Below are 17,554 nucleotides of genomic sequence, written 5' to 3'. Positions count from 1 at the left end.
ATGCAACGGACATCAGTTCCAATGTTTTCCGTGCATTTTTCATCCTTCCGGAAATAACCGATGAGCGACGTTCTTGTTACATCATAGTATGATAATCTCTGAACGAAGTTTCATGCCTGCTAGTATCATTATCAGTGTGATCAAGTTTTTTTCACTCAGAATGTATATTAGTTTTTATCTAAATGTTTTCACTATATGAAAAATTAAAGGCAGTGAGTAGCAAGGGTAAGCAACTCCCTTTACGAACGCATGTGTTACCATTAAAGAGCTCCGTGAGCTACGCTCTTATAAATAAGTTACATAATAGTATCAACAGCATCAGAACATGCAAATGAAAGAATAGAAGCATTTTCTATCATAAATCCACAATCTCTCCTAAAGTAAATCCTGTTAATCGATCTTTAATGCCTAAGTGTTACATTCAGTCATAGTTTTAACAAGAGGCCCAGTATCGCTCACCTGGATATTTAAGCAGTCATAGAATATTAAATATTATACTGTATTACAAATATTTCAATTGCAAACTTTGTTGGCTCAATGCGTTGAAGCTACCAGCCAAACATTATTGTATGGTTCTATGCTTTTCGGTTCTTCAGAAGAGATTGTTTGAAGTGTTTGACATATTTGTCCCTGTAACCTTGTACATGTAATTAGCTTGAAGTCATTTTCTTTCTCAAACTTTGTTGACTCTATCCCAAGCAGCTACCAGCCAAATCTTATTAATCCATGCGTTTTGGTTCTTCAAAACAATCCGTTTGAAGTGTTGTTGACCTTTAGAAAAGGTTGGTCATTTTCATTCACGTACTTTGATGAGCTCTATCCCAAGAAGCCACCCGCCAAATATTATGATTCTGTCTTTCGATTATTCAAAAGAAGTCATTTGATGTTTTTGACCCCTGTGACCTTGAAAGTAGGCCAAGGTCATTTTCATTGACAAGCTTCCTCGACCTCAATCCAAAGAAGATACCAGCCAAATATTAAGATTCTATACCTTTCATTTCTTCAGAAGAAGTCGTTTGAAGTGTTTGACATATTTGACCCATATGACCTTGAAAGTAGGTCAAGGTAATTTTCGTTCTCAGAATTTGTTGGACTCCACCAAAAGAAGCTCTCAGCCAAATATATAGATTCTATACCTTTCAGTTCTTCTTCAGAAGTCTTTTAAAGTGTTCGATACATTTGACTCCTGTGACCTTGAAAGAAGGTCAATGTCATTTTCATCTTCAAACTTTGTAAGGCTCTTACTAATTAAGCTTTCAGACACATATCATGACTCTAGGCTTGTCCATTATTCAGAAGGAGTTGTTTGATGTGTTTGACATATTTGACACATATGACCTTGAAAGTATGTCAAGGTCATTTTCCTTTTCAAAATTTGTTGAGCTCCACCAAAGGAAGCTACCAGCCAAAGATGAAGATTCATTAAATTTCAGTTCTTCGGGAGAAGTTGTTTGAAGGGTTTGACATATTTGACTCCTGTGTGTGACCTTGAAAGTTTTTTAAAGTCATTTCATTTGCAAACTTTGTGGGGCTCTTTCCCAGGAAGCTACCAGCCAAATTTGAAAATTCTATATCTTTCAGTTCTTCAGAAGAAGTCGTTTAAGCATTTGACATATTTGACCCCTGTGACCTTAAAAGAATGTTGAGGTAATTTTCATTCTCAAACTTTGTCTGGCTCTTTCCCAGGAGGCCACCAGCCAAATATTAAGATTTTATACCTTTCAGTTCTTAAGAAGAAGCTTTTTAAGTGTTTGACACATTTGACCTCGTTGACCTCGAAAGAAGGTCAAAGGCATTTTCATTCTCAAACTTTGTTGGGTTCTTACCAACGAAGCTTTCAGCGAAATATCATGACTCTAGGCCTGTCCATTCTTCAGAAGAACTCGTTTAAAGGACAAGTTGACGAACGATGACAGACGGACACTGGACGCCGCACCAGGACATAAGCTCACTTGTCCTTCGAGCAGGTGAGCTAAAAATAGAACACAAAGTTATTCCCAAATGCTGTCATCATGTGACTTACGCTGCTGTATGTGTATTTTAATGAAGGCTATAGCCATATTTGTTTCAGTGATACTAGCAATGAAAATAAGAGGCCCATGGGCCTTAACGGTCACCTGATATATTTATACAGAGAGTTGATGTTGTTTTTAACATGTACAGAAGTATTACTCAAAGTGACAAAAAAACAATAAAACCACCTTATTCAATATCTAGCATACAGATTTAAGACTAAAAAGTATTTGAAACTAGCACCTCTGATTCTAAACAAGGAAAATGAAGAAATTTTAGCACACTGACTCCTTTGGATCCCAANCCTCCTCCTTCTCCTGAATTGTGCATACCATCAAATTGCTATCCAATACTGATAATGCTAACCCAAATTGAATAACTTCCAATGGAAATTAAACAAAAATTGGTCCAAAATGTGATTTCCCTATATAAACAATAGGAAAGTTTACCCCCTCCTCAGGGGTACACGTGAGACCCCAGGGTCATGAAATTCACAATTGTGGTAAAGCACCTTGAGACTCTTTCATCTATGAAGAGTATTTGATTCTACCATATCTGGGTCTTGAAAAGAAGATTTTTGAAATTTTAGTCAATTTGACCCTTTTTGCGCCCCTCAGGCCCATGGGGGCTTGGGACTTACTGACGTTTGTCCATGGAAGGCTCCTGCAAAATTTCATTGAAATTGGTTGTTTACGGACACACGACGGACGACGGGCGACAACGGACAAAAGGCGATCGCAATAGGTCACTTGAGACTTTGTCTCATGTGACCTAAAAAGCTGGTTACTGACTGGTCCAATCAGTGGATGATCTGCAGTATTTCAAGGGACTTGATGCAACTCAAGGCATATAATTCACTCAAAAAGAAATCTCGTGATCTCACATATGGACCTCTCCTACCAAATTAGCTGTTACTGTTACAGTCTCTGCTGAAGAATGCACCTTTCTGATGGGGTAGTGACAAAATAAATAGACACAATTTTAGCAGTTATTTTATTTGCAGTCATTTCCTCCCATCTTGCAAGTATAATGTGTTTTTGCTATTTCATTCTGAATTAGCAATGTAACATGTATATTCCAACAGGTTTATGTCCATTTCCTCTTCCTTGGTTTAGATTAATATTTGCTGTCCTTTCATATTTTCGATCATGAATCCAATGTTTTCTTAATATTTTGTTTTCCATTTTTCTCACTTCTTTTTTCTTTCTTTCTTTTTTAGGGTGTTTTTCCTCTTTGCGTATATCAATATAAAGAAATATACCAAAGTTCATCCCAACTAGTTCCATCCATTCTTTGTACTGCCTTCAGCTTACAGTGTTACTGGCAAATTAGGACTCTTTCTACAAACAAGACATAAAAGGATATAAATGAAATGATAAATGTGTCCCATGATGAATCAACTTAGAGACAATTACAGATGTCTCCTTCAGATCCCTGCTGACAGAGATATAAAAAAATCTATTTGGATTTAAAACTTGGATGGCAGAGAAATTGTAACGAAATGACATTACCAACCCACATTAGTTAACCCCTAAATGTGATACAGTAGATTTTTTGTATAAAGTTTAATGTTATTTTAAATGTTTTTTAGTGGGATATAAGGATACAATAAGGTAATGTAGGGCAACTCAGTAAAATGTCAACAAAAGTCAACACAAGGTAATGTAGGGCAACTCATAAGTGACGTTTTTACTTGTGAAAATGTAATGTCTCGTTTATTTTCACTGCATTAAAGATATGTTTTTATCAAATGGAGAATTCATGATATTCACTAGTAAACTATAATAAATACTGATACTGTAGGCTTTACCATCATAGACAGTAAATGTGGCCTCTATTTCCCAGAAGGCTTTCACGCATGAGGAAGCACCGGAAGTGGACAAAGTGTTTACAGATCAAACCCCGGTGGCGCTTGGGGGTTTGAAAAAAAATGCGAAAGAAATTTAAAACAAAACACTATCTCAGTTTGGTTTCAAAGTGATCATTAAGAACCTAGTGACAGTAACTATTTGGCTTAATATGGTTGTGTACTTACTTGTTGCATTGGACAGTCCTGCAGGTCTAGGTAGTGAACAGCTTGTGTTGGACAGACCTGCAGGTCTAGGTAGAGAACAGCTTGTGTGGGACAGACCTGCAGGTCTAGGTAGTAAACAGCTTGTGTTGGACAGACCTGCCCGTCTAGGTAGTGAACAGCTTGTGTTTGACAGACCTGCAGGGCTAGGTTGTTAACAGCTTTTGTTGTACAGACCTGCAGGTCTAGGTAGAGAACATCTTGTGTTGGACAGACCTGCAGGTCTTGGTAGTTAACAGCTTGTGTTGGACAGACCTGCCGGGCTAGGTAGTGAACAGCTTGTGTTGGAAAGACCTGTAGGTCTAAGTAGTGAACAGCTTGCGTTGGACAGACCTGCAGGTCTAGGTAGTGCACAGCTTGTGTTGGACAGACCTGTAGGTCTAAGTAGTGAACAGCTTGTGTTGGACAGCCCTGCAGGTCTAGGTAGTGAACAGCGTGTGTTGGACAGACCTGCAGGTCTAGGTAGTGAACAGCTTGTGTTTCACCAACAGAGTACCTGAGGAGTTAAGAAGAAGCATCAGTGTGGCATTTATCAAAAATGTACAGCTTAATAACCCACTCAAAATATTATCATCAAAACAGTTCGCAATAAATCAATGTTTTCCCATTCAACCAATACACATTCATATAAATAATAGCTGAAGCAAAGAAAGGGAAATTTGAATTAAAACAGAGCACATACATACAAGTGGAAGTGAACACGCTAGAAATTGTATCAATGAACAAAAATGATGTACTTATTTAAATCTATCAGCAATGTCTCAATTCATTCTTTGTATAATTTTCATAGTTGTGATTGTGAACAATTATTCATTCTCTTCATTATGTAAAGTACATCCCACGAAAAATTGGGACATGAAGACTTTGTTTACTGTCCTTAAACGATTCAGCACATTACTCTCACCTTGGCTTCGTTTAGTGATGTCCATCATCAATGACTGGGCTTCGTTTAGTCTTGTCCATCATCAATGACTGGGCTTCGTTTAGTGTTGTCCATCATCAATGACTGGGAGGCACACATTCATTGACCGAACATCAATACTTGACTTAGTGAATCATGCCACACTCCAATGATAACAAGACTAAAAAACTATTTCAATAATATAGCATACACCTCAACCACTGGTTCTTAGTGTAGCATACCACACTCCAATGATGACAATACTAGAAAACTAATATAACATACACCTCAACCACTGGTTCTTAGTGAAGCATACCACACTCCAATGATGACAAGAGGAGAAAACTAATACAGCATACACCTTAACCACTGGTTCGTAGTGTATCATACCACACTCCAATGATAACAAGACTAGAAATCTAATATAGCATACACCTCAACCACTGGTTATTAGTGTAGCATACCACACTCCAATGATAACAAGAGTAGAACACTAATATAGCATACACCGCAACCACTGGTTCTTAGTGTAGCATACCTCACTCCAATGATGACAAGAGTAGAAAAATAATACAGCATACACCTTAACCACTGGTTCGTAGTGTATCATACCACACTCCAATGATAACAAGCCTAGAAAACTAATATAACATACACCTAAACCACTGGTTCTTAGTGTAGCATACCACGCTCCAATGATAACAAGAGTAGAACACTAATATAGCATACACCTCAACCTCTGGTTCTTAGTGTAGCATACCACACTCCAATGATGACAAGAGTAGAAAACTAATACAGCATACACCTTAACCACTGGTTCTTAGTGTAGCATACCACACTCCAATGATAACAAGAGTAGAACACTAATATAGCATACACCTCAACCACTGGTTCTTAGTGTAGCATACCACACTCCAATGATGATTATACAAGAACCATTCTGTAATAATATATTATACACCTGCAATATCACACCCCAGGTAATCTAACCAAGCTTCAGTATATAATACTGACCTGCAGTGACAATACCAGTGTGTACTACAGTGCAACAGTTAACTAACACAAAGTATTGCTATCTCGTGTATGTAATTAGAACCATATTACAATAATAATAGGCAAGTACCGTGCCCCAGTGAATCACACCACAGTCCAATGACAGCAAGTTTGAATTGTGACGACGCCTGTTACAAAATTCCTCAAAGATACCCCTGTATTCATAAATAGTGCTTATTGAAGTCACTGTACTTAGAGCTAGTTTCACGTATCAAAATATACCAGATATACGAGTTAGTACAGGGAAGAAATTTGATTTACAACCTTATATAACCCCACATTCATTGTATCCAGTGATAAAGAATTATTACATTAGAAGGCTCCAACAAAAAAGTGCCGTAATTCGTTGATATCAATAAAAATCATTTAAATATTGCACTCGCCCAATAAAAAAGGTATATGAATAATATATTCTATGTTCCTATGATAAAAACATTCTATAGAATCAATCATCAAAGATATTGACCATAAAAAAATCAGGCAGAATGTTTCGCCTACCAAAAGCAATGTATTCTATACTATACCTACCACGCTGCAATGACAAAGAATTATTGTACTACATCAAAGATCATAAATTGTTGTATCAATCTTCAATCATATCAGTCAAATCCACCATTCCCATAATAAAACATATATGATATATTATCCTCAGAAATTATCAAAGATCCTTGAAATATTGTACTCTAAGCTATATGATTCATAATACTGCTCTAGATTTAAATACAATTCTCATAAAAATCAAAAAAATGTTGCATTTCTCTTCCAGCAAAATAATAAATATCTACCACACTCAAGCAATAAAGTATTATTGTGCCAGACTTGATCAAGCATGAAAAGTATCATTAGAAAAAAAATAATCAAAACACAAGAATGTAACATTTTCCTTCTACCAAAACAATCCACATTTAGTATATGCTAAAATGAAAATGAATTGTTTTGCACTTGACTCAAACATAGAATTTATACTTCAAAATCAATAATCCAAATCATCTATTTGCCACCTCCAATGAGAACCTCACCAAAAACCATAAACAACTTGTGTCTGGAAAAGAAAAAAGAGAAGAGGCAACCACACATATGCTTCCCAGAACTAAGTACAACAAAGAACTCTCTCGTTAAAATCCTAAAACTTAAAACTCGGTTATAGGGGAGCTACCCTAGCTCCTCTTCTCCTAAGACAAGGGAACAATCTTTTCAGAAATCCAGGTTTTTTGACAGGATTGATTTTTGAGCTGCAACCAGAATCACCAGCATCTTCGTCAACATCTGAAATTGAAAATAGTTCATGGTTGTCTTGAACCTTACTAAACTGTCATGTGGTGAGGGATGTTTTGGCATTAATAGGAGTTTAGACAAACTAGCAAAAGAAACTTGTCAAAGGCGAACTTATGATCTATAGACACTAAAATCTCACAAGACAGAAAGTCATCTCTGACCATATATAATAATTTTCTCCCACCTCTACGTACGCAAGCTACACGTGTCCCATATGGAAAACCCATGAGAGGTTACTCGATTCAACAAAGGGGCACCTTGTGACCAATTCTGCAGCTACATTTTTTTTAAAACAAAGCAGAGTAGGCATTTGCGCATTTGAGGTTGTCTCACAGAAATATACATTTATTCAATAAACTTGATGTCAAGGTTTTGCACTGTTTTTTTTTTTTTTACAGTATACCATACTTTTCGAAGCTCTTTCCAAATATATTCTTGGTTAACTTAGACAATACATGTACTGTTGCATTTGCATTGAACTTTATCATATTCCCAGGAAAGAGTTGGGAAAAAACGAGTTAGCCATAATGTAGAGGAATGCTGTCCACAGGTGAAGAATGTGGGTTCAGCCTCAGGTAGAATTTTCCTATTCCACATAACCAACCAATGATAGACTCTATCATCAAAAATCTTTTTGAAGATTTTCAAGCGAAATTTGCTCGATGTATACAAGCAGTATACAGAAAAAAAAAGTCTGAACCTTAAAATACAGGACATGACTATCTGAGATAAACATAAAGAAGCTAAATTTGCACAATGGATGGTAGCAGTGCACAGTAAAACAGGATGCCCAATGCATGGGCCTTCATCACTCATCTGGCATTAATTCCACACTTGTAACCTTAAAAGTGAACTTAAAACTATGACTATAATTCATTCAAAAGAACTTGTTAAAAGATGTGAACCCATTGACCCCTGTGACCTTGAAAGTCTAACAAGGTCACATGTCATTAATGTTGGACAAACTTTCTAGCCTTTCATCTCAGCATGCAACTTACCAAGTATCACCACCCTTAACCTCTTGATTATTGGAATAAGGTCATTTAAAGGTTGAAGGTCACCAAATGTGACCTTGAAAGTGGGTCAAGGTCATTTATATTAAAAAAAAGTTGATAGCTCTTCATCTGAGCATGCTACTGGCATTATATCATCATCCTATGCTTTTTGGTTATTTTAAAAAAGCTGTTTAAAAGTTTTCAACACATTTGACCCCTGTGACCTTGAATATGGGTTAAGGTCATTGATGAGAATGTCTGTCAGTCTGTCTAGCATCATTTTTTTATTTTAAACAACTTCTTCTGAAATAACCAAAAGGCATATAGGGTGATGATATTTAGCCAGTAGCATGCTGGGATGAAGGGCTACCAAGTTTATTCAAATGAACGACCTTGACTTATATTCAAGGTTGCAGAGGTCTATTATCTTAAAGAGACTTTCAAAGTTGAACATTTTCTGAAGTTTTTCAAAATTGATTGGCTTAGTAACTATTTTTACTAAGAGAATGTGGTAAATCTGGCTGGTTTTTTTAGTTCTATCAAGCTTTTGTCTCTTTGAAATTATTCAACATTAGCAAAACACACATCAGTAACGCATTTGCACATATAAACAACACAATACAAGAAAACAAACTCAAAGAATTTAGATGGAAATTGCTTCATCTAATAACACCTTGTAAAAATTACTATACACTTGGAAATTGGTACCTAGCCCCCACTGTAACTACTGTGGAGACATTGAAGATCTAAATCATCTATTCGTACGATGTAGTATATATCTACAACAGTTTTGATCAAGAATCAAACACCTGAATTTTACAAACGAAACATATTTTACATGAAAAACTATAATACTAGGTTACGAGATCACAGGGACAGGATACCAGCTATTAAATACACTGCTAACCATAATTTCTTACACAATTTACAAGCTATTTTTACATCTCACATTTACTTTACACATTTTGGCAAGATGGTCAGAAGTCTCACAGCATTTAAAACACAAATCCTTGTCTGTGATAAATATCTTCATTACATTCAATATTAGTGAACAAAAAACCAAAACGGTGGATATACTTACAATATTTAGACTGAATTCAAAAATAGAATACAAATAATGAAATGGAGAAAACAGATGACAATTGAATGGTCACATTTAGGCGAGTTTATGACAGGCTGCAATCAAAGAATATGAAACAGAACTCCTGAGGCTGCTTTAATTAACATTTCATACACCTGTGACTTCAAGATGCGAAAGTACATCATTTACATTATGACATAGATTTTCCAGTTCTCCACATAAGATGAAGATATAAAAATGCAATGGTTGCAAATCAATAAGATAAACAAATTACATATATACCTTGTGGTACTGTGCAAAACACAAATCCAAAACATGGAAACTTCAACTTGCGTGAGCCATTGGATTTTCTCCTCTGAAAACAACCAGATGATATAAACTTACATAATTTCATTGACAGAGGTGTAGAGTTTTTATTTAATTAAAATCAACTTCCAGTGATTCACACAAAATCTATACAAACAATTAATCACTTTTGAGAATTCTTTTCAGTAAATTTAATATTCTCTTGTTTCATAACATATAACATGTACCGCACCCTTATTGGTACTTTTAAATTACAATTACAAAAAGGGGGGGGAGAGGTGTTTCCAAAATGGCCCCTCCTTTGATTTCAATTTTCTTTTGGTGAAGTGTAGACCTAAACACCTTATCACAACAAAAACACCCATTAAAATTCAAATGAGTATTTTATTCGTTTTTCGTAGGAGCATATTTTTTACCAAAAGAATGTTGTCAAACTAATAACGCATTGAAGGATAATTTTTGATGCAACAAAAACTAAGGATTATATACTACAGCCATCTCAAGTAATGATATTTTCCAGACAAAAATGTGTTCATCTTAGAATAAAAGTATCTTTTATAGCTTTTGTATACCAAAAATATTTTGATTATAGAAGGCAGAGATCATGAACTACCAGTCACAAAAACATCAACCCAAAATATTTGGTGGAACATATTCAAAGAAGGGATCAAATGACCATATTATGGTCTATACATCAAAATTCATGGCTATGTGTATAGTCTAATCATTATGACTGAAAACTGACAGAAAAGAAGAACATATTTGTTCCAGTTTAGATGGAATTCATGAATATTTAATCAACAGAGAAGATGTTTAGAAAAGATTTGTTGGTTTATTCCATTTCAAGATGGCCATCAAAACATTCAATCTACTGCCTAATTAGTTGTCAGATTCCCAGACAAGTTTCTTGCAATAGCAATGGAATTCAGAGATTGCATGTTTGTTTATTACTTTGTTTTTAAATATTTATTAAAGTTAGACGCCGTATTAACAGCTCATACATGACATTTACAGATAATGTTTTGCAAGATGCAAGAGTATGATATATGTGTTCGAATGGCAGACTTGGAAAAAAGAAGGAAGAAAAAAAGGATGCAAGGTTTTGAGTTTAATTGTGTTCAAGCTGGTGATTGCAGATTCACAAGAAAACAACTTATTTCAAGCTTTGTTGGAACTTCTTAGCCCTTGGGTACAACTGTTTAATTGTTTTCAAGCTAGTGATTGTAGATTCACAAGAAAACAACTTATTTCAAGCTTTGTCGGAACTTCTTAGCTCTTGGGTGAAACTGTTTTGGATTTCAAAGATTGCTATGATAGCCAAGGTAATAATGTATACTTGATGTACGAGCACATATTCCTATAGCTCTTTGACCAACTGGGTATTGGCAGTAGTAATCTTTTATTGGATTATCATCATTTGGTGTTGTGCTGTACTGAATCCTAACATTATATTTGGTCTGGCTAGTGTGTCTGGAACAAATCTGACAACAGATGAGGTCTTGAGAGTGCTGATTCACCCATATTTCATAATCTTTAAGAATTCAAACTTTGCTCTCTTGGAGAGAGCTTTAATTTGTTGTGTTCACCCTCTGAGTCAAACAGTTCGTTTTTGTAAGTAGAACCTTCATTCGAGTTCTCTTGTCTTTTCTGTCAGTTTCCTGTGATCTTTGATAAATTGGTCCCCTTATATAATTATCAAATTGAGACATGCAGTCACAATCTTTAGCACTTCATCAATTATATCAATGAAGCACATTTGATATTAATTGAGGTTCTAAAACATATCCAATGCTTAAGACAGCCATGAAAAGCCTGTAGATCAGGTTTTGCTCTGATCAGTCTTTAAAGATATGAGTACAATTACTGGTATTAATACCAGATGCCTCTTACATTGGCAGGTCGTCTCTAAAACCATAATCAACGACTACATGGTCGTCTTGCTCCAACCATGTGAGCTTGTCTATGATGTTTTTGTAATGCTTGTATCATTTTGGCTCCCAGAGAATGGTCCTACTGTGTCCAAAGTGCAGCCATCAGGTAGAGCTATGCTCATGAGTTTAAGATAACTATGCTCCGTCTGGCCACCGTAAGACATTTTCTGAAGCTTATGATCTGCACTTTTTTAACATAAATATATGTACCATCTATTAAGGCTGTAACTTTGTCTCCAAAGAATGTTTCTGAGAATAAATTAGTGTGTGAAAGTATATGTTCCCTACTCAAATGGTCAGGACCAAGGAACACTGGAACTTATTCAATGCTTGTACTATAAAATGAAAGGTTTTTGAAATACTAGGCAGGGAAATGCCAAAAAGAGCGGAACATTACAAGAGATATCTGTCTTCATCTTAACCCAAAACAGTAAAAGAGTATTTTGTGTAGTTTTGGTCAAAACTGAAGAAGAAAGGAATGGGACAAATTACAAATGGATTTTGAGTAACTGTTCTTTGACCAATCTGGCCAAGCTAAGCAGCCAGGGTCATCCAAGAGACAAAAGTTGAGAATGGAGGCTGATTGATTCTTTGATAAGACACTTCTAAAAGGTCATCAATTATTTCAGATGACCTACTTCATAACTGAAATTTAACATAGCTGGAAATAGTCCCTTTGCAAAGTTCTTCGAAAATCACTTGCACCTACCAAAATTTGAGTTTAATCTCTAATTAGTTGTTAGGTAACTGTATAAAGATATCTCTATTTGTTCATATCCAGAGCTATAAGATACATGTAGATGTTTACAAGGCCATACCCTCTGTTTATACAAAGTTCTATTACCCCTGAAAATACTGAAAACCAAATTTATTTAAAACCCTTCATTTGTATGGAAATAGGATTTAAATATCACTATGTTACCACTCTTGGGCCCCGCCCCTCTGCCCACAGGGGTGACATTAACCCTCTGTTTATACAAAATTGAGTCCCCTTTGCCCAAGGATGCTCCAGGCCAAAGGACTTGGGGCAATATGGGTAATTGGCCTCATAAAAAGTGAAAATTTCAATTTGAATTTATTTACCAATTTCTGTTATAAACATCATATCAGTTAAATAGGGCGATCTTACTTGGTGCAAATGTATTTCAAGGTGCATGTGTAGATGCCCTACCATCGCAACAAAATTGAGTTGCTATGCAAAAATAGACAAAATATGGTGTTTTTGGAAAATTAGCATGGACAAATGAAAGCCATGCATGTGACAAACAATTATTCTTTTCTAAAAATAAAATGGCAAATTTTCAATGTAAATAGCACAAAACAAACGTTATTAATGCATTTTACTATGAAAAAATGTCGGTTTATGCCATATTGCCATGTCTTTGCCATGATTTCATATTTAAAATTTCCGTGTATGTTTTCTATTGTTTTTTTTCTTTTCATTGTTTAAAAATATCTAGCCTCATAAAAACACATACTATAGATATCAAAGAATATTTCTGGTGATATTTTAAACTATTCAACTCAAATCAAAATGACTTTGCAAACTTACTTTGAATAATAAACCAAAAATGCTGCTGGAGGATGGCTTTCTCTCACTGCCAATGTCCAAAGATGGCTTGGTCATGTCTGTAAAAGAAGGTCGTCAAATGTGAAATATTTTACATTATTATTTTTATCCAGCTTTCTCACTCAAATCTGATGAGTACTTCTATTATGATTTAAATTTTGTATTGCTACTTTTAGAAGAAAAAAAAGCAATTTTATATGCAACACTCAATGTGGACTCATGATAATTATTTCAGCCACCTTAACCCTTTCACCCCTAGGTAACTTTAGTAGACTCTGCCATACATTGATCTGGATGAGTCTATTATGGCCTACAGTGGTGAAAGAGTTAACAACCATGCAAGAAGATCAAAGAAGAACAAAGGTTGATCCCTGTGATCTAACCATGTCAAGATTTTGTCAAATTGGTACCAATTTGTTCACCAGTTCTTAGAACCCTGGCATCACATGTTACTGCATATGGGTAATGTGCCGATACATTGGGGATATATATTCAGTACCATGACACTGACTTAAGACTTGTCAGTCTCCCAATCCATACAGGAACAAGTGGTAAGTAGTTGAACTTGTGGCCATGAATTAAGTCCAAACCAACAGGTGACCAACAGTAACTGGTCTTAACCTAGTTTATGGGTATTTATGATTATTATATTATATATAAGCTAACCAAAACAATTTCCTTTTCTGAAACGACAATCAAAATGAACTAGAACAGTGAAAGGTGGCCGGGCTAAATTCAAGAACCAATGAAAAGAGATAGTGATATAGAATATGAATGTCCTGTTCATATTCACAGGACATTCATATTCTATATCACTATCTCTTTTCATTGGTTCTTGAATTTAGCCCGGCCACCTTTCACTGTTCTTCCTTTAAGTTTGCATTTCAAAAGAAAGAATTGACAAGACAGGATATAATTACCACAAAGGGGACTACATTAACATAATAGCAATACAGGCCCAATTTCAGTACCCTGGGCCTTTTGGTTATCGAGAAGAAGTAATTTGAAATATTTAATATATTTGACCCCTGTGGCTTTGAAAGTGGGTCAAGGTCACTCATTTGAACAAACTTGGTAGCCCTTCATCCCAGCATGCTACAGGCCCAATATCAGTAACCTGGGCCTTTTGGTTATTGAAAAGAAGTTGTTTAAAGTAAAATATTGACGCCGGACGCCGCGCCATGGCATAAGCTCACTTGCAGAAATGTTCCTGACAAATTCCACTCAAGTTGTTTGTTTGATTGGTTTTACGTCTGCTTCACTAACAAGGAGTTCGGAAATTCATCAGATAACTCTAACAGATCAGTTCACCCATTTTCAATAGTTCAGTTGTCACACAAAAACAAAAACAAGAGGCCCAGAGGGGCTGTATCGCTCACCTGGCTATGTTTAAAGTACTTGATATAAGGTAATATAGCACTCCATGGTAGGTACTGTATGTACATATGAAATTTCAGAAAGATCCATCTAGTATTTCTTTTCTGGAGATACAAACTTCAAATGTCAAACCTAAGATGGCGGCCTGGTGGCCATCTTGTTTTAATGAATACACCCTAATAGTAACAGGCACTACTAGACAACTTGATCAGACAAAATAGGGATAAAGTCCCGTATTCCCTATGGTAGAAGAAGGATTTCAAAGGTTTTACCTCTATTTCCCCAATTGGGCCCCGCCCCTCTGTCCCCAGGGGGGACACACCCACCGTTTATACAAAATTTAGTCCCCTTGGCCCAAGGATGCTTCAGACTACATTACGATAAATCCCTTTATTCCTACAGTAGAAGAAGGATTTTAAAGTTTTACCTCTATTTCCCCTATTGGGCCCCTCTTCACTGCCCCTAGGGGGGCCACACCCACTGTTTATACAAAATAAAGTGCCCTTGGCCTAACAATCCTCCAGACCAAATTTAGTTAAAATCCACTAAGCCGTTCAGGACTAGTTCCGTTTTAAAAGTTAACGGACGGGCAATAAACACTCCACCATGGCAGCTAGGTGAGCTAAAATATGGGAGACATGCAAAAATGAATGCAGGCAATAAATTCTTTGTCAATTTTCAAGAAAAACAAACACATTGAACCATAAGTTCCGTCCCCTTAAGGAAACAAAAAATTTGCAGCGTCCCTGAGATGTGGTGCTGGGGATATCGCGGCACACAAATCAGGTTGCCTGAACATGTTGCCAGAAGTGCACAGAACATTGCCGCTAGTGGTGACGTTCTGGTGACATTCTGGTGATGTTCTGGCACACATTTCATATCACCAGAATATCACTAGAATTGCACCACTGATAAGGAATTTCCACGATCCTCTGTAAATTGCCTGAACAGAGTTGGCCATCCAAAATAAAAAATTCCAAAATGGCTGATGAATGATAAAGTAGAGCTCATGGTAAAAGGAAAAGTTGGGTGAAATAAGGAGGCTTTAGCCTTTTTTAGATAAAGTTATACAATTCTTGAGTCTAATAAGGTAATGTAGAATAATCCACGGTCACAAAACATGAAGAATCTTAAATGAACTGTAGTGCGTTTTCATAAGTTTGAGTTGTGTCTTACACAGGATTAATGTAACATTATTTTACAGTACATGTCACACCAAATACACATGCATGCATCTGAGTGCTAAGTAGTAATTTTGCAATAATTAGAAAATCTGTATCTTTATTTCCAATTGACATTTAATTGCCACATATATGTAACAGGTGAGAGAATAGTGTGCTTCCACCGGGGATCAAATCCTCGATCTCCAGGTTCCTAGTCGGACGCTCTACCACTGAGCTAAAGGGAAATTCCCTCTAGCTCGAAGATAGAAGGCGACCTTAATCCTATGTACAATTGAACCCTGCCACATATATATATATAATCTATACTTGACCAAATCTTTCATTACGAATGCATCACATTCCGTTCAGGTATTTATCAAAACATTGTTATTTCTATGCAGAATTTTTTCTTATAAAGTTGTTCATAATTATACATTATAATATGAAAAGGCAAAGCCTAAAAAGAGCGTTGCTTTAGTTGATCTCTGATATTTACCGACTCAGAATGAGTTATTTCAAACAGATGTAAGATAAACTTTAAGTCGGCAAGCCGAGGAATAACAATATAACATATGCTCTAATGAATAATATAACACAAGCCCTAACCCTAACCCTATGAGGCATGGTACTCTAGTGGTAAAACGCCAGGGTCATGACCTAAGGGTTGGGGGTTCGAGTCACGGCACGGCACTGTATTGTATCCTTAATCAAGATGCTTTACATGCTTGTTCCAGTCTACTCAGCTGTAAACGTGTACGTGGTTGGGCAGTTCTAGAATTGTAGAATGCTAGCTGTGAGTGCCGAAATGGCAGCACCGGCTGTATTCTCCCCAGGGAGTTGAGAAAGATATTGGCTGGTTGTTGGCTGGTTGTTAAGGCCCTATAACTATGCACCGATAATAATTTGTGAACCGCTTTGAGACGACCTACGAACTAGGTTGTGATAAAGCGGTATATAAGAACCTCAAACTATTATTATAATTATTATCAATGAGATTTTAAACCGACATAACAATTAGGGGCGACCAGGGCAAGTTCGACCAATTTTATTAAAGTCTGTTCTGGTAAGTATGGCAGCACGTTCGGTTTTTGAAAAATTTAACTTTTTCTGTTGGAAGATCGGATGGCCAAATGAGCCCCGCCATGGGGTAAATTCAGACAGGTATTCAGTTAAGTTCGGCCCCCGTTGGAATCAGCTTAATTATGACGTCATAAAGCATGTGCATGTCTGTGCCCAATATTGATATTCCAATAAATTTGTAGAGAGAGTAATATGGTCGTAAGTGCTTGGCTTTAATTTTATGTATATAATTTGACCATAACTAAAGTAGGTATTCCATTTACAGAAAGTTCACATAACTTTAAAGAAGCAAGATCATGATTTTCTTTCTACCCTCTCAAAGTAACTTTCTCCTGATTAGTAATTTTATATGAGAGTTGAATTCCTTACCATTTTCCCATGTGACTGTCTAGCCAACTTAACTGCTATGCTCCTTCAAGTTGTAAATATTAGCTCAAAAATAACAAGAGGCCCAAAGGCCTTAGCGGTCACCTGAGTTATATCATAGGTACTGGTAGCTTTATTTTATTGTTTAGATGTCATGTGGAAATCAGCATGTAAACTAAGTGAAATACAATACTTGTCATGTCATCAATGGATAAGAATTTGAAAATATTGGTAAATGTTCCCTTTGGGGCCCCGCCCTAGCCCCTGGGGATGGGGCAGGAATACCAATTTTACAAAGTAATACTCTCATTCACCAAAGATGATTCTGACTAAGTTTGAGTAATTTTCTGCTGAAAATGGATAAAATATATA

At 36.2% G+C, this 17,554-nt stretch overlaps 1 protein-coding gene across 1 annotated transcript in view; it reads right to left on the bottom strand.

Annotated features, from left to right (window-relative positions):
- Positions 1-5,602: 5,602 nt before the first annotated feature.
- Positions 5,603-17,554, bottom strand: part of LOC110467000 — a 17,963-nt gene continuing 6,011 nt past the window's right edge. Inside the window, exons 3-5 of the mRNA XM_021523853.1 lie at positions 13,179-13,255; positions 9,672-9,744; positions 5,603-7,304 (exon numbers count right to left, since the gene is read on the bottom strand). Coding sequence (XP_021379528.1) covers positions 7,180-7,304; positions 9,672-9,744; positions 13,179-13,255 — 275 coding nt within the window. The 3' untranslated portion in view covers positions 5,603-7,179. The remainder of the gene's footprint in view (positions 7,305-9,671; positions 9,745-13,178; positions 13,256-17,554) is intronic.

The sequence above is a fragment of the Mizuhopecten yessoensis genome, unplaced genomic scaffold (genome assembly GCF_002113885.1).
Source record: "Mizuhopecten yessoensis strain PY_sf001 unplaced genomic scaffold, ASM211388v2 scaffold11153, whole genome shotgun sequence".
Classification (NCBI taxonomy): domain Eukaryota; kingdom Metazoa; phylum Mollusca; class Bivalvia; order Pectinida; family Pectinidae; genus Mizuhopecten; species Mizuhopecten yessoensis.
Note: the sequence above shows the minus strand (reverse complement) of the source record. Positions and strands in the feature narration are given on the sequence as shown.